Source organism: Helianthus annuus, chromosome 9 (genome assembly GCF_002127325.2).
Source record: "Helianthus annuus cultivar XRQ/B chromosome 9, HanXRQr2.0-SUNRISE, whole genome shotgun sequence".
In the NCBI taxonomy this organism is placed as follows: Eukaryota; Viridiplantae; Streptophyta; class Magnoliopsida; order Asterales; family Asteraceae; genus Helianthus; species Helianthus annuus.
In genome coordinates this window covers 119,304,577-119,328,446 of record NC_035441.2, presented here as the reverse complement: position 1 = coordinate 119,328,446, position 23,870 = coordinate 119,304,577, and the positions used below count along the sequence as shown (strand labels likewise).

The following is a 23,870-nucleotide window of genomic DNA, read 5'->3' as shown; positions in this document are numbered from 1 at the left end:
ATTCATTAAGATAGGGGTGATTCCCACACTTGGTGATGATTTTCACTCAGCTATACTTTGATCTTTGCACGAAATCTACCCTCAAGTTAGGAGTGATATCCAAACCTTGATGGGAGTTTTCCATTTCATACTCTAGTGGACCCTTATCTCTTGATAAGTACCAACCACGTTAGGGTACGATGTTATCAAGTTAGAGGTGATACTCGCATCTTGTTTAACTAATCCCACTCCTCGATTTTCGCTCTCGCCAAAGTTTCGATTTTCCCAATCGATTAAGGACGTGTAGTAACTGGAAGGACAAATATCGTTAGTCGCTCCTCGATGAGAGTATTTGTCCATTAGGCCAAAGCATGTTTCCTTAATTCGAAAAGGACTTCGATTCACTTTGGAATTGTCGTATGTTACGTTCCGTGACAATCCATGTTTTACGTTAAATCTCTTTTATGTTATCTCAATTTCTATGTGTTTTACGTTTGAACGTTATATTCATTTCAAGCGAGGAGTCACGATTCATACTATTGTCGCAACCTAAAAAAAAAAATTAATGTTACTCTATCGTGAACAAATTAAATTTATTATGCTTTCATCATACATGTTACTCTATGTGAAAATTCATGTCACTTTATTCATGTTATACTATGTGAAATTCTATGTGAAACAAGGTGCTATATGGTGCATTCATGAAAACAAGTTTTTCCTAAACAAACATTATGATCAAGGTCTCATCTATTCTCGTTTTTTTTTTTTTAAAAATCACCTTTTCTAAAGTCTTTCTCTTAGATTTCGAGGACGAAATCTCCTAAAGTAGGGGAGACTGTAACATTTCATATTTCTGAACTTTCTATTTTTAGCAAGTCGTATCGTACTTTCCCAAATTAATCAATTGTACTCTCGTTGCACTTTATTTCGTTCCAAATTATAAACCGAGACTTGAATCATAATGAAAAATGCATTGTTTTGATCATATGCTTGTTTGAATTCTATGTTATGGTTAAACACGTTAAAACACATTAAACTATGTCAAACATGTAAAAACAGTGGAAAGATATCCGAATCTTGACTCTCGAAACAAGTATTATCAAGAGATTACCCTAAACCGGACAAAAATCGGGAATTCGTACGTTAATTTGGTAGATTACCAGAAATTTGGCTTAAATCAAATAATTAATAATTATCGATATTAAATAATTTAATAATTTAATTAATTAAATAAATAAATTGTTTTTTTTCAAAATTAATATGAAATAAATAAAGGAATTTTATTAGATTTAAGTTAATTTAAGCTAACTAAGTTAGTTAAACCTTTATAACTTTGAAGTTAACCAAGTTAAGTCTAACATTGTTAGTATTTATCAAAGGAACCACTAACTCAGTTAGAATAAAAAAGGAGTAAAAAAGGGGGTTCTCCTGGGTGAGAACCGGCCCCTTTGAGACTCGAACTCGTGACCTCGACGATAACAAACGCACACTTAACCACTCGGCCGGGCATGCCACATCCGAACAATTATGGAAACCTATAATTCTTATTCACAATCTAGCGAACCTTCCTTTTAAATTTGCCGCCTAAAAACAAGACTGAAACGCGTTTCTTTCCGGTCAACCTTTCCATTTCCTCGACTTCGTGATTTCCGACTATCACCTCGTAATTTTCCTCGTTTCCATAATTACCCGATCTCATTCCCTTATCCGGTTACCAATCACACCATAAAACACCTCGTTTCTTTTTTTTTGCCCAAACCCGACACCCCTATATAAACCGGAACACCACTTTCGGCTGAAACCACACACCTCCGCATTCTCCCTTCTTTCTTCCGTTGCCGGAAACCCTTCCACTGACCGCCGCCGGAACCCTGCTGTGCCGTCGGAGCTGCTGCTGAGACGCCAGTGACCTGCCGGAGAAGACGACTCGACCGACTTCCGGTAACCGTTTTCCCCCGTTCCTCCGGTTACTTTCATTTCAGTAATTTAAATCCATTTATTATTATTATTCTTATTATTATCATTATCATTATCATTATTATTATTATTATTATTATCATTATTATTATTATTGTTACTATTATTATTATTATGGTTATTGTATTAAACCAGTAATAATATCATTATTATTATAAATTCAGCGTTTTTATTAATAATAATAATAATCAGATTTGTTAGTATTATTTTATCTATTTATATTAATCAGGAATATTATTACTAAATCAGATTAAATATTATAATCAGATTTATTATTTCAGAAATTTTGTATATATATCAGAATTATTATTTATATCAGAATTCTTATTATTATTTATTATTCCAGAATTATTGTTTTAATATAGAATTATTAATATTTTAATCAGAATTTTATTCTTATTATTATCATATTATTTTGTTATTAATCCAAATTAATATTGTTATTATTTTTATTTTCAGAATTTCAACTATTAATCAAAATTAGTATTTTCAATATTATGATAATTTATTATTAATATTAACATATATTACATATGTTAATATTAATATCAATAATGCTATATTTGTTATTATTATTATTATTATTATCATATTGATAATAATAACCAAAATTATTATTGTTAACATTATTATTGATTTACAAAAATAAAGTTGATATTATTATTATCATTATCATTACTAAATGAAATCAGAAATGATATTATAACATTATTAGAAATTTTAGTATAACATATTCATTTCTAATTTTTTTTAAAAAAATATTACTATTGTTATTTCCCATGAAAATTACCATTCTAATATTTAAATTATTTCACCTACATAAATTAACGAATTCCAAATCACAATAGGGTAATCTCTTGCACCTCTTGCAATCTCTTGTGCTTGTTGCCACCAGTGTGCATCCAACTCGATCACTCCTTACTTTCCAAGAAAACGCAACGCAATCAAGGTGAGTATACATGACCCATTTTCTATTTTCCACTTTTGGGTGCAATATGTATTCTATATCAAACATCACAATCACATCAAACATTTTATGCACACTCTATCCTTACTCTACGTGATACATTTTAATCATGTTAGACATGTTATGCTAATGTAAACATTCATGACTATGTGTTCATTAACTTCGTACAAGCCTCCCCTAACAATGGTAGCGCTATAGGTTGAGAAACGCCCCTCTCGTTATATTAACGGGTATTGTTAGGTTAATCTATGTTAAAACCACCCATACTCTTTTGGGTAGGCACTTTAATTGCGTTAAACTTTGGTTTGGACACGTAGAGTAACATCGTTTCGAGTATATACTGTCAATATGATATTGTATTTCACATTTGGATATGAGCAACATTTTAAACACGTACTATGCTATGTATGAAAACTTGTATACTCGCCAACATGCTTTTGTTGACTTTATTTTAATACATATTGCAGGTTGATTTATCAAGATACAAGAAAGAAAGCTAGGATGGCCTAGAAACTCATTTTAGAAATAAACTATTGTTGAACTTATATTTGGATGTTTGAAACTTTGTATTATCCTTTAGAATCTAATAAAATGATTTAATTTATATTGTCACATTTAGTGTTATGTTGTTTTGAGCAATTTGTTCGTCTCATCCCGATGTTTCCGCCATCGGTTGGGGTGTGACAGATTGGTATCAGAGCCATAACTATAGGGGAATTAGGTAGGATTGCTTTACTTTTGCCTAGCCTATAGTAGGAGTACTCTGATACCAGATTGGTATCAGAGCCATAACTATAGGGAATTAGGAATGCCTTGCCTAGTCTATAGTTTAGGAGCTTTTTCACTATGTGTTTCTTAAAACAACTTCCCTTCTATCTTCCTTGCTTCCCTCTACTTTCTTTTTGACTCTTAATATACATGCCTTTCCTAAGGCTAACACAATACACACATGGAGGCTTTGAAGACACTCTTACAACACAATCGAAATGATTCATTAAGATAGGGGTGATTCCCACACTTTGTGATGATTTTCACTCAGCTATACTTTGATCTTTGCACGAAATCTACCCTCAAGTTAGGAGTGATATCCAAACCTTGATGGGAGTTTTCCATTTCATACTCTTGTGGACCCTTATCTCTTGATAAGTACCAACCACGTTAGGGTGCGATCTTAAACATATACTCCAGTTTATTAGTGCATTTATTGGTTTGAGATTGGTTACCGTTCTAAAATCATAAACATATGCTCTACTTTATTAGTGCATTTATTGGTTTGAGATTGGTTACTATATAAGAGAGTAATTTCGTTTAAAGTATAAGAAATAAGGGTATTTAAGAAAGATCCAATATTGTTGACTCGTAAACCCATTTTCCCCAAAATTCTTAAACGAGTATAACTTTTTCATACGATAATATTTAAAAAAAATATATCGAATTAATGACCTTTTTTTTTAACGGCCAACAAATCAATCTTGAGCACTCTCGGGGCACCCACTGGACAAACGAAGTACTCCGAGAGTAACCCGAGTCGTCCACCACCAATTCCGGGGAACACTCAGTAACACACATGCCTGTATGCACGACGGTAAATTACCGGTAAAACCCGTTTGGCTCAAGGATCGAACTCAGGTTTCCCTGGGTCTCCTATCACTGCCCACCAATGCCTCACTTTTTTTTGTACCTAATGGGAATTGAACTTAAGTCTTTAAAGAAGAACTCAAGTCCTCCTACCACTTGCGCTAGAGGTCATTGGCGAATCAATGACTTGTTGCTATAGTTTTCTTAATTTTTAATTTTTACAAATTACGTGGTTACACATTCAATATAAATCATTACGTGATTAAACATTTAATATGATTTGTTAAACTTGATGTTATTACACTTATGCTTATTACGTGATTACACATTCAATAATGAGAACTTAATTTTATGCTTTATTACGTGATTAAATTTGTAATATACAACATTACGTTGTTATTATAGGTTGATTGGTTAATGTTTTGTATTGCTTTATATACTTAATTCGTAATTAGACCTAAAATATTATCCTTTACATTATATGTTTAGTTTTTTATTACAGTTATGGTTATTACATAATCACTTAGTAAGTTTTCGTATAAATATTGCAATGAAATCACGTAATGGGTATTCAAAATCATGTAATTACATAGTAATAATATATAGTTAAGTATTGTTACATAATTACGTATTGATACAAAATCACGTAACGTTATAGTTGTTTCATGAATAAAAATACATATTACGTAATTACGTACTGCAACGTAATTACGTAACGTTAGAAAATCACGTAATGTTATAGCTTGTAAAATTAAATTTTCTAAAATTAAGAAAACTATATCAACAGCCTACTCAAATTAAAGAGAAGGAAATACTCGTTAATAGAGTGTAATTTTAAAAATAAAATATTATCGCATGAAAAAAGTTATAGTCGTTTGAAAATCGTGGGAAAAATGAGTTTATGAGCCACCACTATTGGATCTTCCTGTTTTGATCTTCCCCACTTGTTTTCTCTTACGTGATTTATAGATTTGGGGGTCACTCAATCTCAACCATTGTATTTGCTTATCAAAGGCGTAGCGATCATTAGGTCCTGGGTTTGATTCCCACAAAAGAGTTTTTTCCCAAATTTATTGGGGAGTAAACTGCTAAAATCGTCCCTGTGGTTTGACTCAAATTGCTAGATCAGTCCAAAATCAACTTTTTTTGCTAAAACAGTCCTTGAGCCTAGTTTCCGTTGCTATTTCAGTCCAATAAATTAACACCGTTAGAACCTCCGTTAATGAATGGGTAAAACTGCTAAATTCGCCCCTGAGGTTTGATTCAAGTTGCTAGATCAGTCCAAAATCAAGTTTTTTGAATTTGTTAATTATAAACTTATTTAGGTATATAATTTTTCTAGACTTGCATTAATTTTTTTGAATTTGTTAATTATAAACTTATGTAGATTATAAACTTATTTAGGTATATAGTTTTTCTAAACTTGCATTAATTTTTTGAATTTGTTAATTATAAACTTATGTAGATTATAAACTTATTTAGGTATAAAAATCATTAATATCACAAGATTATAAACTTATTTAAGGCGGGTCCGGTTATATTTATGTTCGTTGAATAAATCATTAATATCACAAGAGAGAAAAAATGGTAAATGACAGGTTCTTAATGCATCAATACTTGTACCAAATGCATTATATATTTTCTTAAATGTCTTAAAATTTAAGATAAATTACAAGTCTACCTTAAATTTTAAGACATTTAAGAAAATATATAATGCATTTGGTACAAATATTGATGCATTAAGAACCTGTCATTTACTATTTTTTCTCTCTTGTGATATTAATGATTTATTCAACGAACATAAATATAACTGGACCCGCCTTAAATAAGTTTATAATCTTATGATATTAATGATTTATATACCTAAATAAGTTTATAATCTACATAAGTTTATAATTAACAAATTCAAAAAATTAATGCAAGTCTAGAAAAATTATATACCTAAATAAGTTTATAATCTACATAAGTTTATAATTAACAAATTCAAAAAATTAATGCAAGTCTAGAAAAATTATATACCTAAATAAGTTTATAATTAACAAATTCAAAAAACTTGATTTTGGACTGATCTAGCAACTTGAATCAAACATCAGGGACGAATTTAGCAGTTTTACCCATTCATTAACGGAGGTTCTAACGGTGTTAATTTATTGGACTGAAATAGCAACAGAAACTAGGCTCAGGGACTGTTTTAGCAAAAAAAGTTGATTTTGGACTGATCTAGCAATTTGAGTCAAACCTCAGGGATGATTTTAGCAGTTTACTCTTTATTGGGTTTCATCCTGAATTCGTGTATAGAGACATTATTGTCTAGTGGAGATGGATATGATCGGGCGATTCCGCCGGTGGCATGATGATACTCTAGTGGTCGGTCAATTATCCAAATTTATCGTTAGAAAAAAAAAATTTCTCCCATACTTTCTACGAATTATGCCTCTTGTAAATGATCCTTTCACTTATTGGTTTAGCTATGATATAAATTTATATCGCAAACATGATCTTTAATTGTAAAAAAAAAGGCAATGCTTCCTTGTTACGTATTAAATAGTATAGGGGTTGTATTGTGTCACAACCCCGACCACACCCTGGACGGGAGCCGTGAACTGTCAAGTGGTACTGGTGGTTATTTTGATAATATTACAACAGAAATTTCATGAGGACCGTGAGTTAGGAAAACTATCAAAGTTTTAGAAACACCGGAATTTTATTTTATTTATAACAAATGGGAATAAAGCCCATGTATTACAACGATAGCTTTTAATAGGGGATAAACCCAAATACAAAATTTCTAAATTTTAATTGATAGAATAAGTCAATTCTTTGAGACTTTTGGTGCCGTATCATAACTCTTATTCAGATCTACTGTAATCACCTGAAACATGTTTAAAAACATTTTATCAGCAGGAAATGCTGGTGAGATCATTCATTGTGTATAAAAAGACACATTCTTATAATTACAACATTAAGAGTTTTTACATTTGTTTATATCTTGCTATTACCCAAAGGTATTTGTCACTTAGAAATTCCTATAACTGTGTTCATATAACTCTTGATCATTCAATCAACTAGTGAAGCTTATCAAGTAGTGTATACAAAACCCCACATACTGATAGTAATTTCCCAGTAAGAATATAAAGCCTTAATCATTGTAATATAAGTAATAGCTGGAAAAACATTTAGGGTTTTGCAAATCATTTGGGTAAAAGAGAATGACTCACCATGTAGGTCTATAGTCCTTGATTTAACAGGCCTCCTGATTCTAAGCCTTCTGATAGTTAAGCATCTACTTTTATAGTTTCGAATCTTCTAGTAATTAAGCATCCATTTTGATTGTAAGTTTATAGTTCGGAGTTTTCCGATGGTTAAACATGTAGTTTAACAAAGTAGAATATGTATTAGTGTAAAACCAAATCAAACCTAACTTTGGTCACGAGATCAGAACCATAACGTAAGTTAGCAAAGTAGCCTAATTCAGACAGCACTTTGGCATTCATTAGTTGGTTCCTTGATTGATCGGACATAATATCGTATAAGTGATTATTGGTTAGAACATCAACGTATAGAGAGAAGAAGAGAAGGAATGAGCAAGGAAAAACGAATCATAATCTTCCTTTTTATAGGTAGTGAATACTTCTTACCCCATATAGATCTTCCACAAGTGTTATCTACCTATATATATCTTCCTCAGTTATTATCTACCCATATATATCTTCCCTAGATAAACCTTCCATAGATATACCTTACTTATATACCGCCAAAAGATCAAATACAAACAACTTTAACGTACAAAATGTACGAACTGAAAGTTTTGCTGAAAAAACGCGGAGTCATTTTCGTAATTATTTATTCGTAGAGTAATTATCAAAATTACCTTACGAATGATCTTCTAGAGAAATTTTGTAAAATGTTATTGTAACGAAATTTTGATTTTGTTGCGTAATTATCAAAATTACTCTACAAGTGTATCAAAATTACTCTTCATCAAAATTACTCTACAAGTGTATCAAAATTACTCGTCAAGTTTATTAAACAACGTACAATTCAAAATTACTCTACAATTGTAGAGTAATTATAATACTATACAAAATTACATGATCAAAATTACCATACAAGATCATTTGTAGAGTAATTATGATACTCTACAAGATCAAAATTACTCTATAAGAACATTTTACAAAATTACTCTACAAGATCACTTGGGTCTGTTTGGTATGGGGTAATGGAATGGACGGGGGAATGGAATAGACGAGGTAATGGAATGGATGAGGTAATGGAATTGATCATTACCATTCCATGTCTTGTTTGGTTACCATGTGAGAATGTAATGAACCATTACTTTTTGTTGTTTGGTATGCGAGAAAAGATGAAGGAATGAAATTGGATGGCGGTGGTCAATGATGGGCGGCGATGGTGGGTGGTGATAGGTGGCAGTTGTAGCGGTGGGGACGGCGACGGGTGGTGACAGTGGTGGTGGTGGTGGGTGACGGCGAAGGTGGGTGGCGGCGGTGGTCAGATGTGGTAGCGGTGGCGACGGTGGTGGAAGGTGGTAGCGGTGGGTGGTGGTGGTTGATAGCGATGGCGGAGGTGGGTGGCGACGGCGGAGATGATCGGAGGTGGCAGCGGCGATGGTGGCGATCATCGCCAGCGATGATCGAAGGTGGGTGGGTGGCGGCAACGACGGTGGCGGGTGACGGCGGTGCGGGTGGCGGATGACAGTGGTGGTGGGTGGTGGCAACGCTAGTGGGTTGTGGTGTTGTTAATGAATGGTGAAGAGGGAATGAAATGGAAAAAAAAACAGGGGGGACGGATGGAATGATTTTGAGGGAATGGAATGCATTTTGGAATGGGCGATTCCATTCCATCGACCAACCAAACACTCTTTTCCTCATTGCTTCTCAATGGTCCATTCCATTCCACCTCTCATTCCTGCATACCAAACGCTACCGTAGAGTAATTTTGATAATTACTCTACGAGTAAATAATTACGAAAATGTTACCGCGTTTGTTTGTCTTTTTCATGTCTTTCGTATGTTTTGTACGATAAGACACTTTAGACGTAAATTTTTTTTGAACCCAAAACCTCTCTCTCTCAAAATATTTAAAGGTTTTGCTTTTACCAATATAACATCACCCATTCGTACTTTAGACGTAAACTTAACTCTTAAAATGTGTATACAACTGAATAAACATTATTTTTCTCAAACTTATGGGGCAGTAATAATATTAATTAATCCCTAAAGTAAAGTTAAAAAACTTTTATTACATATTCCAACCTAGATCACAATCAACGGCGGCCATTGGCGGTCCACTCCTCCCAATCCCGTCGTCTCTCCGTCACTCTCTCTCACACACATACACACACTGAGATCTTTTCCAATATTCTATTGCAACTTGCCTCAGATTATCTTCACCTTAAACACACTGAACTCTCACATATTCCTTTCTTCCTCCTTTCAAAATAACATGAACAATTCACCCCTAGGGTTTTCACTTTTCACAAAATCAACAACCTGAAATCCGACCACCGCATCGGCGATATCGCATCTTATCTCACCGGAATGAAGTCAACCGCCGGCGAACTCATTCGCCGGAAAAAGTATCTCAAACAGGTTCTGCTAGGGTTAATTGTTTTACTCGGTTTGATTTGTTTATACAATGGCGCAACGTTCGCTCCGGCGTTACGGCGAGAGGAGGAAGTTGTTGCGGTGGATGACGGTACGGATCCGGTCGTTGGAAGCTTTCTTCCGAAACGTGATTATTTCGATGAGTTGTTTGAAGATCATGAACTGAATCCTGAAGTTCCTAAAAGCTTACCTGTAAGTAGTTGAGTTATAAATTGTTTTGAATTGGTTAAACTAGGGCGTTTGGTTAAATTAGTGTGTTTGGTTAATTAGTGTTTGTTTTGTGAAGATTTGTGATATGAGGTATTCGGAATTGATACCGTGTTTGGATAGACATCTTATATATCAAATGAAGCTGAAGCTTAATTTGAGTTTAATGGAGCATTATGAGCGGCATTGTCCGCCTGCAGCAAGGAGGTATAATTGTCTTATTCCGCCTCCGGTTGGATATAAGGTTAGTTTGCGATTTCATTTCGGTTTGTTTTTGGTTAAGATGTTAGTTTTTGAGTTAGGTTAATAGAGAGTAGGTATGCATTGTTGAGTTATGATTGGTGCTCTGTGTAATTGTAGATTCCGGTTAGGTGGCCTCAAAGTAGGGATGAGGTTTGGAAGGCTAACATACCTCATACTCATCTTGCACAAGAAAAATCGGATCAGAATTGGATGACGGTGTTTGGGGAAAAGATTAGGTTTCCTGGTGGAGGAACGCATTTTCATAACGGTGCTGATAAGTACATAGCTTCGATTGCATCGGTAGGTTATTTTGATATCATTCGCTACGTTATAAGTTATGGTTTGATTAACTTGCATAACTATCATGATCATATAGATGCTCAAGATTCCTGGTGATAAACTCAACAATGGAGGAAATATCAGAACCGTTCTCGATGTGGGTTGTGGTGTTGCAAGTTTCGGGGCTTATCTTTTACCTCTAGGAATAATAGCTATGTCTCTCGCGCCGAATGATGTGCATCAGAATCAAATCCAGTTTGCACTTGAGCGTGGGATTCCATCGACATTAGGAGTCTTGGGTACCAAAAGACTTCCTTACCCAAGTAGATCATTTGAACTGGCGCATTGTTCGCGTTGTAGGATAGATTGGCTTCAGAGGGATGGGATTCTGCTTTTGGAGTTAGATAGATTGCTTAGACCAGGAGGTTATTTTGTGTATTCTTCACCGGAAGCGTATGCACATGATGAGGAAAATAGAAGAATTTGGAATGCTATGCACGATCTATTGAAAAGGATGTGCTGGAGAGTTGTTTCGAGGAGAGATCAAACGGTTATATGGGCTAAATCACTAAGTAATAGCTGTTATCTTAAAAGAGCACCGGGAACCAACCCACCTCTCTGCAGTTCCGATAACGATCCAGATGCCAGTTGGAATGTGCAGATGAAAGCATGCATTACTCCATACTCTGCAAGTAAGTGGTATCTAATATTCTAATCGTATGGTTTTAACCGTTGTATATCATCTTCTTTATACGTATCTTTGGTAACCGTTGTATATCATCTTCTTTATACGTGTCTTTGGATAATACAGAGATGCATAAGGGAAAAGGTAGTGGACTTCAACCATGGCCGAGTAGGATTAGTGTGCCACCTCCTCGCCTTGATGAAATTGGTGTTAGTCATGATCAGTTTCAAGAAGACACTGTAAGCATTTAAGTTTAATAAGAGATCGTTGTTATTAATTTATTTATTTACTGATATTTAAGTTCTATATGCTCATTATATGATGCAGAACACATGGTCTCAGAGAGTGACGGATTATTGGAAGCAGATGAGATCAGTGATACAGAAAGATTCAATTAGAAATGTGATGGATATGAACTCAAATCTCGGTGGATTTGCCGCTGCTCTCAAGGAAAAAGATGTTTGGGTGATGAATGTTGCTCCGGTTAACGCGTCTTCCAAATTGAAGATTATTTATGACCGTGGATTAATCGGAACGGTTCATGATTGGTTTGTAGTTTGTACTTTGTACTTATAACACGTTAAAAAAGCTTATCATTTTTCAACTTAATGGGATTGTGTTTTGCAGGTGTGAATCTTTCTCTACATATCCACGCACTTACGACCTGCTTCACGCATGGTCGGTTTTTTCAGAGATCGAGGATCGTGGCTGCAGTGTGGAAGATTTACTAATTGAGATGGATCGTATGCTAAGGCCCGAAGGGTTTGTTATTATAAGAGACAAGTCAACTGTAGTTGACCACATAAGAAAGTTCTTGGCTGCTTTAAGATGGGATGGATATTCATTGGAGGTAGAACCAAAAACCGATGCTCTATCTCTTAGCGATGAAAGAGTTGTAATTGCTAGAAAACAACTATGGGGAGATGATAATGATGATGAAGAGGAGGCTGCAAGATTTTGAATCGTTAATTTTCAATTAGGTGACAGAGTTCAAACTCATTATCAATTTATTATATTGAGGATGTTTTGGATCAATTAAGGAAGACGGGGATGCAGATTGCAGAACGAATATTGGACATATTTTCTTTCTGATATATTTTTGTTGAAGCGCGTACATTTGAGTAAAGAAGGGGGTAGCGTGCAGTCATAGATGGATACATTTTTATGCAACAAGTCGTGAGATTTAATCTTCCCATGTATTTGAACAATTTCATATCTATTTAACTCTTGTTTATCATTCACTAGTAGAGTTCTAGTTCTAATCCTTCTATGCATTTGAACAATTTCAGATGTATGGATATCTTGTTTACCGTTGAAATCTAGAACATGCTCTGTTATAGATGTTTGTTTGGGATGAGATTTTATTATATTGACTCGCTTGTGTTGCCACAAGCGAGTTGAAGTTTTAGTTACTAGATTGAACCATGTATCGACTCAAGTTTGAACTTACAAGGAGTCGGTTCGAGTTCTTGTAAAGCTTTTCACGCCCATCCGACAAGGGCTGTTAAAGAGTTCAGATCTTGGTGTTATGGAGTAATTTGAGCTTGAATTTGACTCAAGTTCAAATCGAATATTTGTTGGTTCATTTTGGTGGTTTGGAACTGCAGATTATCTCATATAAGTATTTCACTATATTAGCAAACACTAATCATTTTTTATTTTGTAAATTTATTTTTATAAATAAAGAATGTTTTCTAATTTGTAAATCTTTTAACACCATCAAAGTAAGATAATAAAATGCTTATACATTAGGTTTTCTTCACCTTTATGTTAATAAAACAAGCTATATGTACAACAAAAAGAACTTCAAACAAAATGTTAAATACCATAACAGAAAAGAAAAAAAAGTATTATAAAAAGTTAAATTTATATGTATTTTAAACTCTGAGTCTCTCATAGCTGCCCACTTGAGCTAATCCTTTCCCTCTCATTTTTTTCTTCTTAGGGGTGTAAATGAGTCCAAACCCAAGTTTCACTTATCATATATACAAAAACTATAAATATTAAGCGCATATAATTTAGTTAACTAATAGTAATCAAACCTAGCTCGAGTTACATAAATAGAGCTTAAAATGAGTCGAGTCGAGCTTAGGCAAGCTCGCTGTGGGTTCGGCTTGATCTGGTTTTACGTTCGGTATGGTATGACTCATCCCATGCACGTAGTCGGAAAATTTGTCCCATAACCATATACTCATATGACCAAGGGATTGCCACAAGCTACAGTTGTTCATCATGTCTAAACCTTAAACCAAAAAACTGAACCGACGTGAATCATACAAACAGTAAACTGCAAACCCAACACAAACTTGCCCTTTTTCCATAAAATTAAAATATATAAACCTAAAACATCTCATTCTGGAAAACATACAAAACTAAAGACTCCATTTTGATTTGGTTTATATTACAAGACACACAAGAAAACAGTTTAAATACAACCTAACGGTACTTTGTGACTTCATGGGGGGTCAAATCTTGATTTTTATTTCACTGCCGATGACCTTCAGGAAGAGTAACCACCTTGTGGAAGGGCACATGTCTCTGAGGCAGCGATCCATCTTCCTCATCGTCATCAAATTCAAGAACATAACTGCCCAACCAATGACAACCAATTTGAGAGTCAAGTAAACTACTAAAAATTATTGCCATGTGATTGACTTTTGAGGTCAAACAAGTCATTTCTCATAGGTTAGATAAGTTTGACTTACTCGTCAGTTTTCCTCTGTAGATTTTCGCATTGGGTCCGGAAACAACAGCAACAGGCAAATGACAAAAACATTAGTTACATTACATGTCACTGGTAACATATAACAGACTGAAACATGAGGAGTGTCAGCGGAAAGGTGTATGAAATAAAATTACCTTGCGAGTATTGATGACCGTTGCTTTATACAGCGCAGTGGTTCCAGGATAAACTGCCAATACATGTTTTCCAGGAGGGAAATCTTGAGCAGTTGATGGATCATTTCGCTTTGGGAACGGTATAATATGTGACATAGGCAGCTTGTACTTCCTGAAAACATTTAAAACGACATTTTTATCTAAAATTTAAAAAAAAACATTGATCTATAAATTAGCAACATTTTTACCTCTGGCCAGCTGGTTCTTCATCTTCACCTGGTTCCTCATCAAGAACTTCAAATCTGCATAAAGTCACAAAAATCATATAGACAGATACTAATAAAAACATCAAAGTCGCATTATAAACAGCCATATGCGCACTCGATTCTTTCAACATATGAAATATGTTATAAGTTATGTACTTACTCTCGTGTTTCTCTATCAAAGTGAATTACTTTGACGATGAACCACTCGTCTTTGTCGGCATCCTCCTGAGTTACCCTAGCAGCAACCTGACAAGGTTACATTTACAAGTTACGTTCATTGCACACGCAAGTATAAACAAAATCATTATTAAAAAATAAAAAAGATAAAGTGCAAAAAGTGTGAAATTACCTGTTCCCCCTTTAAACTTGCAAGATGATCAAGGTGGTTTCGAAGAGCAGGAGAAAGCCTAGGTACATCTGGATCAGCCTTCATTCTTTTCTTCTTCTGATCGTTACCTTCTGCAGTATAAAAAACCTCATAAAGCTTTTGGTAGAGAGTGTATATATATGTATAATGTATAGTGTCAACGGTTTTATTATGCATATTACCACCCATCCTTCTCCTTTGTTGCCCGGGAGGCCCGGAAGGTATCAAAGCATCCAACTGACTTAGTAACTGACTGGAAACGCTGCACCCAAAATAAAAAAAAAAAAATTGGTAAGTATTGCGGTTAAACGGAAACAAAATAATGAAAATGACAGTTTAAGGATAGACGTACGCTACTTCATTTTCTGAAAGATCTTTTGCTTGAATGTAAAGCATCTTAAGCCTTGAAAGAGAATTATCACCGGGCTTTTCCACCACCTCAGGAGCTGCATGAGTAAGAGAATTAAATTAAAATATATATACAACTATGAACATGGATTAATATATATATACACACACACACACGCGCACACACTTCAAAATGTTGTGAACACTATAGCATAAATTATACAATCATAATGATATCATCAATAACGACTATTTTGTAAAACTAGAAATATGGACCTTTAATAAGAAAAGACTTATTTGTAAAATGAATTTGAGAATTTCTAAACATAGAAAACTCCGCCAGTTATCCACACAATACATGTCGGCTGGCTTTGCACAAACGCTGGAATTTGAGAATTTCTTAACATAGAAAGCTACTAACTTCGAGCATAAAAATCAAATATGCAATTTAGGTATATTCATACAACATCAACAAGCTTAGTTAAGAAACAATCCTATTCGATCGGCTATATCCATCATAGATATCAAACCCTAGAGTATTGAATATTGATGTTCCCCTAAGACTACGATGATAATAAGAAAGTACAACGGTAAGTTGTAAAAATGGTATGACACTCACTTGATTGTAGCTTTTTATGCATCTTGTTGATTTCAAGGAGTATATCCTCTTGATCTTTCCTTAAACGATCAAGCTCCTTTGATTGTTCTAAAATTCCAGAAATATCCGGCGACGACATTTTCCGCTAAATTCAAGAAATTACAAAGCTTGCCTCTAGAGCTTTGAATGTGCTGCAAACATGTAGCAATCGTGTTACAAACAACAATTAGATGCAGATGATTGGGAATTTGATTATCATAGGAAAACGGTTGGAAATGGAAAGGGTAATATAGGAAATATGGTTGGGGCCTATTATAGTAGTTCGGCCCATATCCATTAAACATGATTGACAATTGGTGATAAATACTTAAATAGTATCCAAGTTTCATAATTTATGCTACATAAGCATTAAGAGAGAAAAAAATATATAATTTATGGTATTCATACATATCTTCAACCTCTAATCATAACTTCATAAGCCTCGTGCATAGTTGTCGATGGCGAATAGCGACAAGGCACCTGTAGGCTACGTAGCGAATAGCGACAAATAGCGACGGCTATTTTATAAATAGCGATTACACTAGAAAAAGAATTTTGAAAATTTTTATATGTATATTACATCAAAATACCCTTGTATATATGCTATTTTACATGTATATTTAACAAAAACCTATAAATCCAGCTATTTTATAGCTATATCTAATTGATATTATCATCAAAAAAAAAAAAAAAACCTAACTGTCGCTAAGTTCGCTATTTATCGCTAAGACCCATATAGCGACACTTGGTCGCATGGCTACATAGCGCGCTATAGCGGTCGCTATAGCCGCCATTAACAACTATCGCCTCGTGTGCTATCAAAATTATTTGTTCAATGCCTACTCAACAATACAAGAAAAATCGTTAGGAAGCTTGTTAAACTAACACGTATTAATATGATCCCTCGGTCTCCAAACTTCTATAGTTTGGCAGAAAAGAAATGTTGCAATTATATGAATATGTTGCCACAGCGTTTATTGTAATGTTTGTTAAATGGTTATATAAAAGCACAAATTACCGTCTTACTAATAATTTCATAACATACTGCTGAATGTGAACAAGTTGTTTTTTTACTGTCAAACGAACGTTTCACTCTAACCATTATTCCTTAATTTATTATAGTCATCTAAATTTTTTTAAAATAAAAATAAGTTGGACTTACAAAACTACACCTTTCACTACATCAGTAACTAGAGCAACATTACTTTAAATTTCAAAAAGAGATTCAGGTTCATGAAGCATGGATATGTACATACATAAATGTAGCCTTTTGACGTTAGCACACGAAAATAAATCTAGAACCAAAATCATTTTGTTTTTTTCTCTTAACCAAGTAGCTCATTTATTTGAATTTGCGGAGGCAACAAAGAGACGATACCTCCATTAATGCAAGCGAAAAAAGGCAACTTTAACTTGTATACATGTGTGTTCACATACTAACTTAAAAAGTCCCCCAGGTTAATATAGTTTTAAGGCCAAAGTTTTTGTCTTTTAAAGCATTAACTCTCAATAAACAAAGATTTCTTACCGAAAAAAAAAACAATCAAGGGTAACACTATAACCCACAACACATATATCCAATCCAATCCAATCCCATCTCACCCATACATCAAGGTCAACTCTTGGTCAACGTTTTAATTTTTAAGTCATTAAAACTAGTAAGGGGCTGTTTGTTTACCTCTTAATGACGCTCTTAATGGTTTAGACCTCTTACTGGTTCAACACTTAATGGTTCAGAATGTTTGTTTCGCGAGCAGATGTCTGAATGGTTCATACATTTGCCTTTGAATGGTTAAGCATTATACTAAGTCTGAATGGTTAAGACCTCTAATCTGAATTGGTCAGACATTTGCCTCTAAACGGCTAAGCATTATACTGGCTCTTAATGGTTCAGACCTCTTATTGGTTCAGCACTTAACCATTCAAAAGTTGCCAAACAGCCCCTAAAAACAATAGGAAGCTAATTGCAATGTGAACCCTAGTTTCATTTCTATTCTAACCAAAAACCCTAACTTAATTCCAGCATATATTAAAAAAAACCAGCATATTCTCAATTATGTTAACAAAACAAACCCTAGATCCAAGAAACACACTAACAGGATATTAACTCATAATAATTCCATCAATAATCAACATTTTGTAAACAAAAATCCACATTATAACGTTGCACATTATACATGATTGATCCATTTGAAACAAAAACATCAATCGGTCGTAATTAATGATTCAATCGGCAGATACAGATAAAACATAAACACTACCGTAGATGAAATTCCTCTGCTTCTGAAGAGAAATTATGCACGTGTTGAAGAGAAATACGTAGATCTTACTGAACAATCGTGTGTTTGCACAAGTCAAGAAGATTTTCGCGGGGAGATAAACATAGAATTTGTTGCAATCTACTTGAAAATTCCCCTTTTCATCATGAATATGCTTATGAATGTATTTTGATTTTCCTTTGGGAAGATTAAAATGATGTTTTTATAGGCAGGTAGAGGATCCTGTAAAAAAAGTGCTTAAAGTGTAAGAAGTGTGAGAAGTGTATTATAACACTATATATAATACTATATAACACCATATAAACACCGTATAACAATATATAACACTATATAATACCATATAACAGTATGTAACACTATATATCATTATATAACAAATATAACACTATAGGTTGTCTGATAGCATGTCTATGATAGATGTATAGTGTTATATTTGTTATATAATGATATATAGTGTTACATAGTGTTATATGGTATTATATGGTGTTACATATTGTTATACGGTGTTTATATGGTGTTATATAGTATTATATATAGTGTTATAATACACTTCTCACACTTCTTACACTTTGAGCACTTTTTACAGGATCCTTACCCTTTATAGGCATATTAAAATGATAATTAGAGATTAAATAAAATAATGATTTTTTAAAAGGCATATTATAAAATGTGAGGGTTTTCCCCATAGGCTCGGGTTCGATCCTGGTCTGTGGTGGTTTCCCGCACAGGATTGTGGGGGGTCAGTCCCCGCTTGGAACTCCCGGTCAGACCAACCGGCCAAGTGTGGGATTCGATCCTGGGTCTTCTCGTTTGGGCTAGTGTCGTTTGCCAGCTGATCTACACCTTCCAAAAAAATTAATTTAGGAGTGTTTATGTAATCTTTACCGTTTAAAAAAAAAACTTGATTATTAGAATAAAGAAAATAATGAATGTTGATTTTTGAAGAAAGGAAAGAAAAAAAAAACAAGAGTAGCCAATCTAAATTAGAAATATGTCTAACATAATTGTAACTGATCGATTATTATTAAACTGATTAATTCTACTATGTTATTTGATTAAACAGGTTATTATTTAGTTTATTCAAAGAATAAGCAAGATTTGTGCAACCGAAAACTGAAACGTCGGATTTTAGTTATGGATATAAATCATTTTCAAGTTTTTTCGGTTATCGTTTTTTCTGTTAACTAGAATGACAATCCGGTCATTTTATATGTAATTCTGTTAACTAGAAGGGCAATTCGGTCGCCGAATTGCCCTTCTCATTAACAGAAAAAATGGATGAATTTAACCCAGTGGACTAAAATGGCAATAGTGAGATCTTTTTGGACCCATAGGAGAAAAATGAAATCATTGGACTAAACTGACAAAATGGCCCAAACAACAGGGACTAAAATGACATTTAACTCTTGTTTTTAACAGCAAAGCTTTCATTATAAAAATGAAACCCAGTCTCGGAAGACTCTAGAAACCGAGAACACCAAATAAATGTGTAACATTTATTAAACAGAAATGTTACAACAACAACAACCGTACCCAGTAAGTCCCACAAATACCAAACCTATTGGTGGGGTCTGAGGAGGGTGGGATGTAGGCAAACCTTACCTCTATCCATATGGGTAAAGAGGCTGCTTCCAAAAAGACCTCCTGCTCGCAACCAAACATCAAGCAAACAATGCGAACTACAGACATAGCAATAGAACTCCATCAATCACATAATAAGTGGTAACCGACTAACATAATAGAATAGACACAACTATAGCCCCTACAACATATATATATATATATATATATATATATATATATATATACACACACGTACACACACACACACAAGATGATAAATACATGTTGTCCACCTACAAAAGTAGGAAATATTAACCCTTAACCCAAAAATCTCAGACACCTCATCACTCTCTCCTAAAAATCTGTAACCTTAATCCTACGTCTCCACGAACTCCTATCCTGGACCATGTCCTCAGAAAGGTGCAAATCTTGCCTAATCCGCTCCTCCCAAGTCAGTTTGAGCCTTCCTCTGCTCCTCCTACCCTCCACACAAAGGGCGTCCACTACTCTAACCGAAAGCTGTATATATTACAATTCGGAAGCTGTAATGAATTAAAAAGTTATAATGAGAAAAAAATTTGTTTCAAAGGTAATATTACAAGAGGGAATTTTAATGTCACGCCCCAACTGATGACGGAAACATCTATGCGAGACGTAATAGATTGTTCAAAGATACTAAATTGAAATATTTGAAATTACAACAATACAAGGAAATGAATCACATTGTTCAACAAAGGAAAAGAAACGATAACATGACATTTAAATTAAATTGATAGTCTAGGTACGAGCCCTATGTGATCTCAATCTTGTAATAACATCTCAAGCATCGCCTGAAAAGATGTTAAAATAATGATCAACAAAAAGTTTGCGAGTATACAAGTTTGATACGTATAACGTAAAAGAAAAAGGCATAATCCACATATCAAAAGTATCTAATACGGCAATATGTAACATGCGAGTACAAAAGGCATAACTCAAACCTAATATGTAAGACATTTGAGCTCCTTAGCACCAAAATGCTAAGTCTAAGTAAACTTAACAATGACCACGGATCCGAAAGGATCAATCTAGGCGGGTTGTCAATCCTATAGAGCTATACATGTTAAGGGCGACTTGCAAGGTTAATGAATTTGCATAGGTATAATTGTAAACAAATATGTAACACATATAGCATATAGACTAATGAACATGTAAGTGGATATGTATTTGAATAAGTATGTGAAATTTGTAGCGTTTGATAGATGAACATGTTTTCAATCCCAAATAGTGTAAAAGTAAAAAGGGATCATGTATACTCACGGTTTTACGAAGTTAAACCAAGATATGTCACGAACAAGCATATGAGTAGGGCGAGCAAACAAAGTCTAGCCTAAAAGGGTAAAAACGTAAATGTATAAGTGTGGGAATAAAGGATAAATGAAAGATTAAATAAAAAGGAAATGAAAACGTAAAAGTAAAAAAATGAAGGATAAAACCTCATAATATTGATTAAAAAAAATGTTTATATATATAGCGAAATGAGATTAGGAGAAAACAATTGGAAGTGTGAAACGGTAAGAACGGATCCTGGTCGAACACGTGGCAGGGGGCGCTAAATGATATGCAGGGGCATGATTGTCATTGTCCACATTCCCCTCAATAAATGGCCTTATAATTTCGTTTCAAACAAAATTCCAACAACATGGTGTTTTGTTCTTTATGCTTGTTTCAATGGCATTTTTTTTTCAAAGTAATTTTTTGAAAATGAAGTTTATGTTTCAGTGGCGTTCTTCCTATATTCAATATTTGGCGATTTAATTATTAATGTTAATTTTCGTTTGGGTTCTAATATATGCTTATTGTTTACGATCAATGGCGTTTTACACCTGGTTACGTGTATCTGACTAGTTACGAATATTAGCATTAATTTATAAACAATAGTTCTTACTATTAGTTAATTATTCAACTTATGGGGTTTTCATTAACATGTTTTAGGAAGACAGTAACATCAGTTCTTCTTATTGTTTATTATTCAACTAATAGCGTTTTCATTAATATGTTTTATTAAGAAACAAGTAGATGCAATAGTCTAAACCAAATACATTAGTCAACATGAAAATTATAAAATGAAAGCAATTCAAGGCGTTTAAGCTAATCTACATATTCCTCCATCCTTTGTTCTATTCTCTTGTGCCCTCTTTTATACAATTCATATATTATTGCTGCCCCTAATTTTTATTTAAAGATTTGAGCAGTTTTCTTCTGTTTTCATTTTAGCTATGCAACAGGATTTTTGCAATGTATTTGATCCTGATGTCATTTAGCTGTTTTTGTTGTAGGTCATTTGGGGCATCTTTTATTGCTAGACCTCATTCCCAACCAGCCAACTACCCCATATACGTTTCCATATGCCTCATTGCCGGCGTTTTGGAGCAGGTGACTCTCCGGATTCCACACCCATAGAAACTGCACATTTATTGATAAAATTAAAACGCCAAAAACATCATAAAACTAGCATAATGTAAATCGAAGTTAACTCACTCTATTTTTTGCCTCTGGATCTTGTTTGATCTTTAGACGCCATAATATTTGTGGTTTCACGTTTTCTAGGGTTTTCGCATTTTTCGTTGGAATTGGGGAGGTTTCTCTGGGAAGTATATATGTTTCGGTCCCGTTTGATGGGTTTTGTAGATGCACATTTACCTTTTTACCCTTAGTGAAGCGCATCCACGTTCGAAAGTTGATGTTATTTATGAAAACACTACCGTGCCAATCTAATCCATAGATTGTTTTGATCCAACGGATGAGGGGCGTTCTCACTGTTTTCACACTTATAGGCGTTTTCTCTAAATCTTGCCCCTATATATAGTTGTTTTAATAATCATATAAATTTATTATATGATCATATGTAAAACTACTATATATGCAATGAATAACAATAATAATAATAAAATGAGGCCTATGTAAAATAAGGATTTTTAAGTGTCAAAATCGTCATTTTATAAAGTGTTATATATTTATTGTAACTAGGTTTTTATAAGAATAGATAAATGATAAAAAATTTTCAGAAAAATAATTAACAAATTCAAAACATAAAGTTTTATAATTTTAATATTTATTTTTTACCCATATATATATATATATATATATATATATATATATATATATAGGGGAGGGTTTAAATGAGAACGCTAAATATTTGTGAGAACCGTGAGAATAAATGAAAAAACATGAGAACTTGGTAAAAAACAATTCAAATTCAAAATTTTTTTCTACACTTATCATTATTATTCGAATACAATGTTAAAAATTCAATTTACACGTTTAAATTTACGTGAATTCATAAATAAAGAAAATTTACACATGTGTAAGTTTGCCATTTACACATGTGTAAATCTGCTATATTTACACATGTGTAAAAAATCTAAAAAGAATGATTTTGAAATGAGAAATGAATTATGTGATGTTATAAATTCTTGTTTTGATGTTGTATCTTAATTAAAATGAGGTTTGTATAAAAAAAATTGGTTTTGATTGGTTTTTTCATTCGTTCTCACGGTTCTCGCAATATTTAGCGTTCTCAAGATAACCCTCCCCTATATATATATATATATATATATATATATATATATATATATATATATATATATATATATATATATATATAACGTACAATGGCTCCTATCGTACAAAATGTACGTGAGCATCTCAGCCGTACGATCTGGTGCGAATTCAATCTTGAACATGCGATTGTGCTGAAAAACCAACATGCGAAATTGCTACTAAAAAACCAACATGCGATTTCATCAAAAATACTAACATGCGATTTCCAACATGCTTTTTTATGACATGCGATTTCGCAATATCGTACAAGCGTACGATAAGCCCTATTATACGTTACACTTTCTCTCTCTCTCTCTCTCTATATATATATATATATATATATTATTTTTATTGAAATAAAATAGATTTTTAAGGTTGTTATAATGCCTTTAAATGGCAAAAATCAATGTAAAAGTAATAAATTCAAAAAGTTTATAAATAAAATAAGGAA

The 23,870-nt window shown here is 33.5% G+C and overlaps 2 protein-coding genes across 3 annotated transcripts; one reads left to right on the top strand and one right to left on the bottom strand.

The window, feature by feature from the left end:
- The first annotated feature begins 9,778 nt into the window (after positions 1-9,778).
- LOC110878370 (probable methyltransferase PMT9) lies at positions 9,779-12,878 on the top strand. The gene is made up of 7 exons (XM_022126662.2): positions 9,779-10,317; positions 10,412-10,576; positions 10,693-10,875; positions 10,952-11,546; positions 11,666-11,778; positions 11,867-12,087; positions 12,167-12,878. The coding sequence occupies exons 1-7, from the start codon at positions 10,060-10,062 to the stop codon at positions 12,498-12,500; spliced, it is 1,869 nt and encodes a 622-aa protein (XP_021982354.1). The 5' UTR covers positions 9,779-10,059; the 3' UTR covers positions 12,501-12,878.
- A 946-nt stretch (positions 12,879-13,824) lies between these two features.
- LOC110878369 (SAGA-associated factor 29 homolog A) lies at positions 13,825-18,454 on the bottom strand. 2 transcript variants are annotated; one of them, XM_022126660.2, is made up of 10 exons: positions 18,257-18,454; positions 15,978-16,147; positions 15,363-15,456; positions 15,193-15,272; positions 14,993-15,099; positions 14,804-14,889; positions 14,626-14,679; positions 14,399-14,549; positions 14,245-14,258; positions 13,825-14,126 (listed from the first exon to the last, which is right to left on the bottom strand). In XM_022126660.2, exons 2-10 carry the CDS (start codon positions 16,093-16,095, stop codon positions 14,024-14,026), a joined length of 807 nt encoding a protein of 268 aa, XP_021982352.1. In that variant the 5' UTR covers positions 16,096-16,147; positions 18,257-18,454; the 3' UTR covers positions 13,825-14,023. The 2 variants fall into 2 exon arrangements, with proteins under 2 accessions (XP_021982352.1, XP_021982350.1); XM_022126658.2 differs by having other exon boundaries at positions 14,993-15,102; positions 18,257-18,453.
- Positions 18,455-23,870: the final 5,416 nt, after the last annotated feature.

Coding starts and splice junctions, on each gene's coding strand:
- LOC110878370 (XM_022126662.2), top strand. CDS start 10,060: ATGAAGTCAACCGCCGGCGAACTCATTCGCCGGAAAAAGTATCTCAAA. Junction 10,876..10,951: donor ACATAGCTTCGATTGCATCG/GTAGGTTATTTT, acceptor ATGATCATATAG/ATGCTCAAGATTCCTGGTGA. Junction 11,547..11,665: donor CATTACTCCATACTCTGCAA/GTAAGTGGTATC, acceptor TGGATAATACAG/AGATGCATAAGGGAAAAGGT.
- LOC110878369 (XM_022126658.2), bottom strand. CDS start 16,095: ATGTCGTCGCCGGATATTTCTGGAATTTTAGAACAATCAAAGGAGCTT. Junction 15,273..15,362: donor CTTTCAGAAAATGAAGTAGC/GTACGTCTATCC, acceptor TTTTGGGTGCAG/CGTTTCCAGTCAGTTACTAA. Junction 14,550..14,625: donor GAAGAACCAGCTGGCCAGAG/GTAAAAATGTTG, acceptor AAATGTTTTCAG/GAAGTACAAGCTGCCTATGT.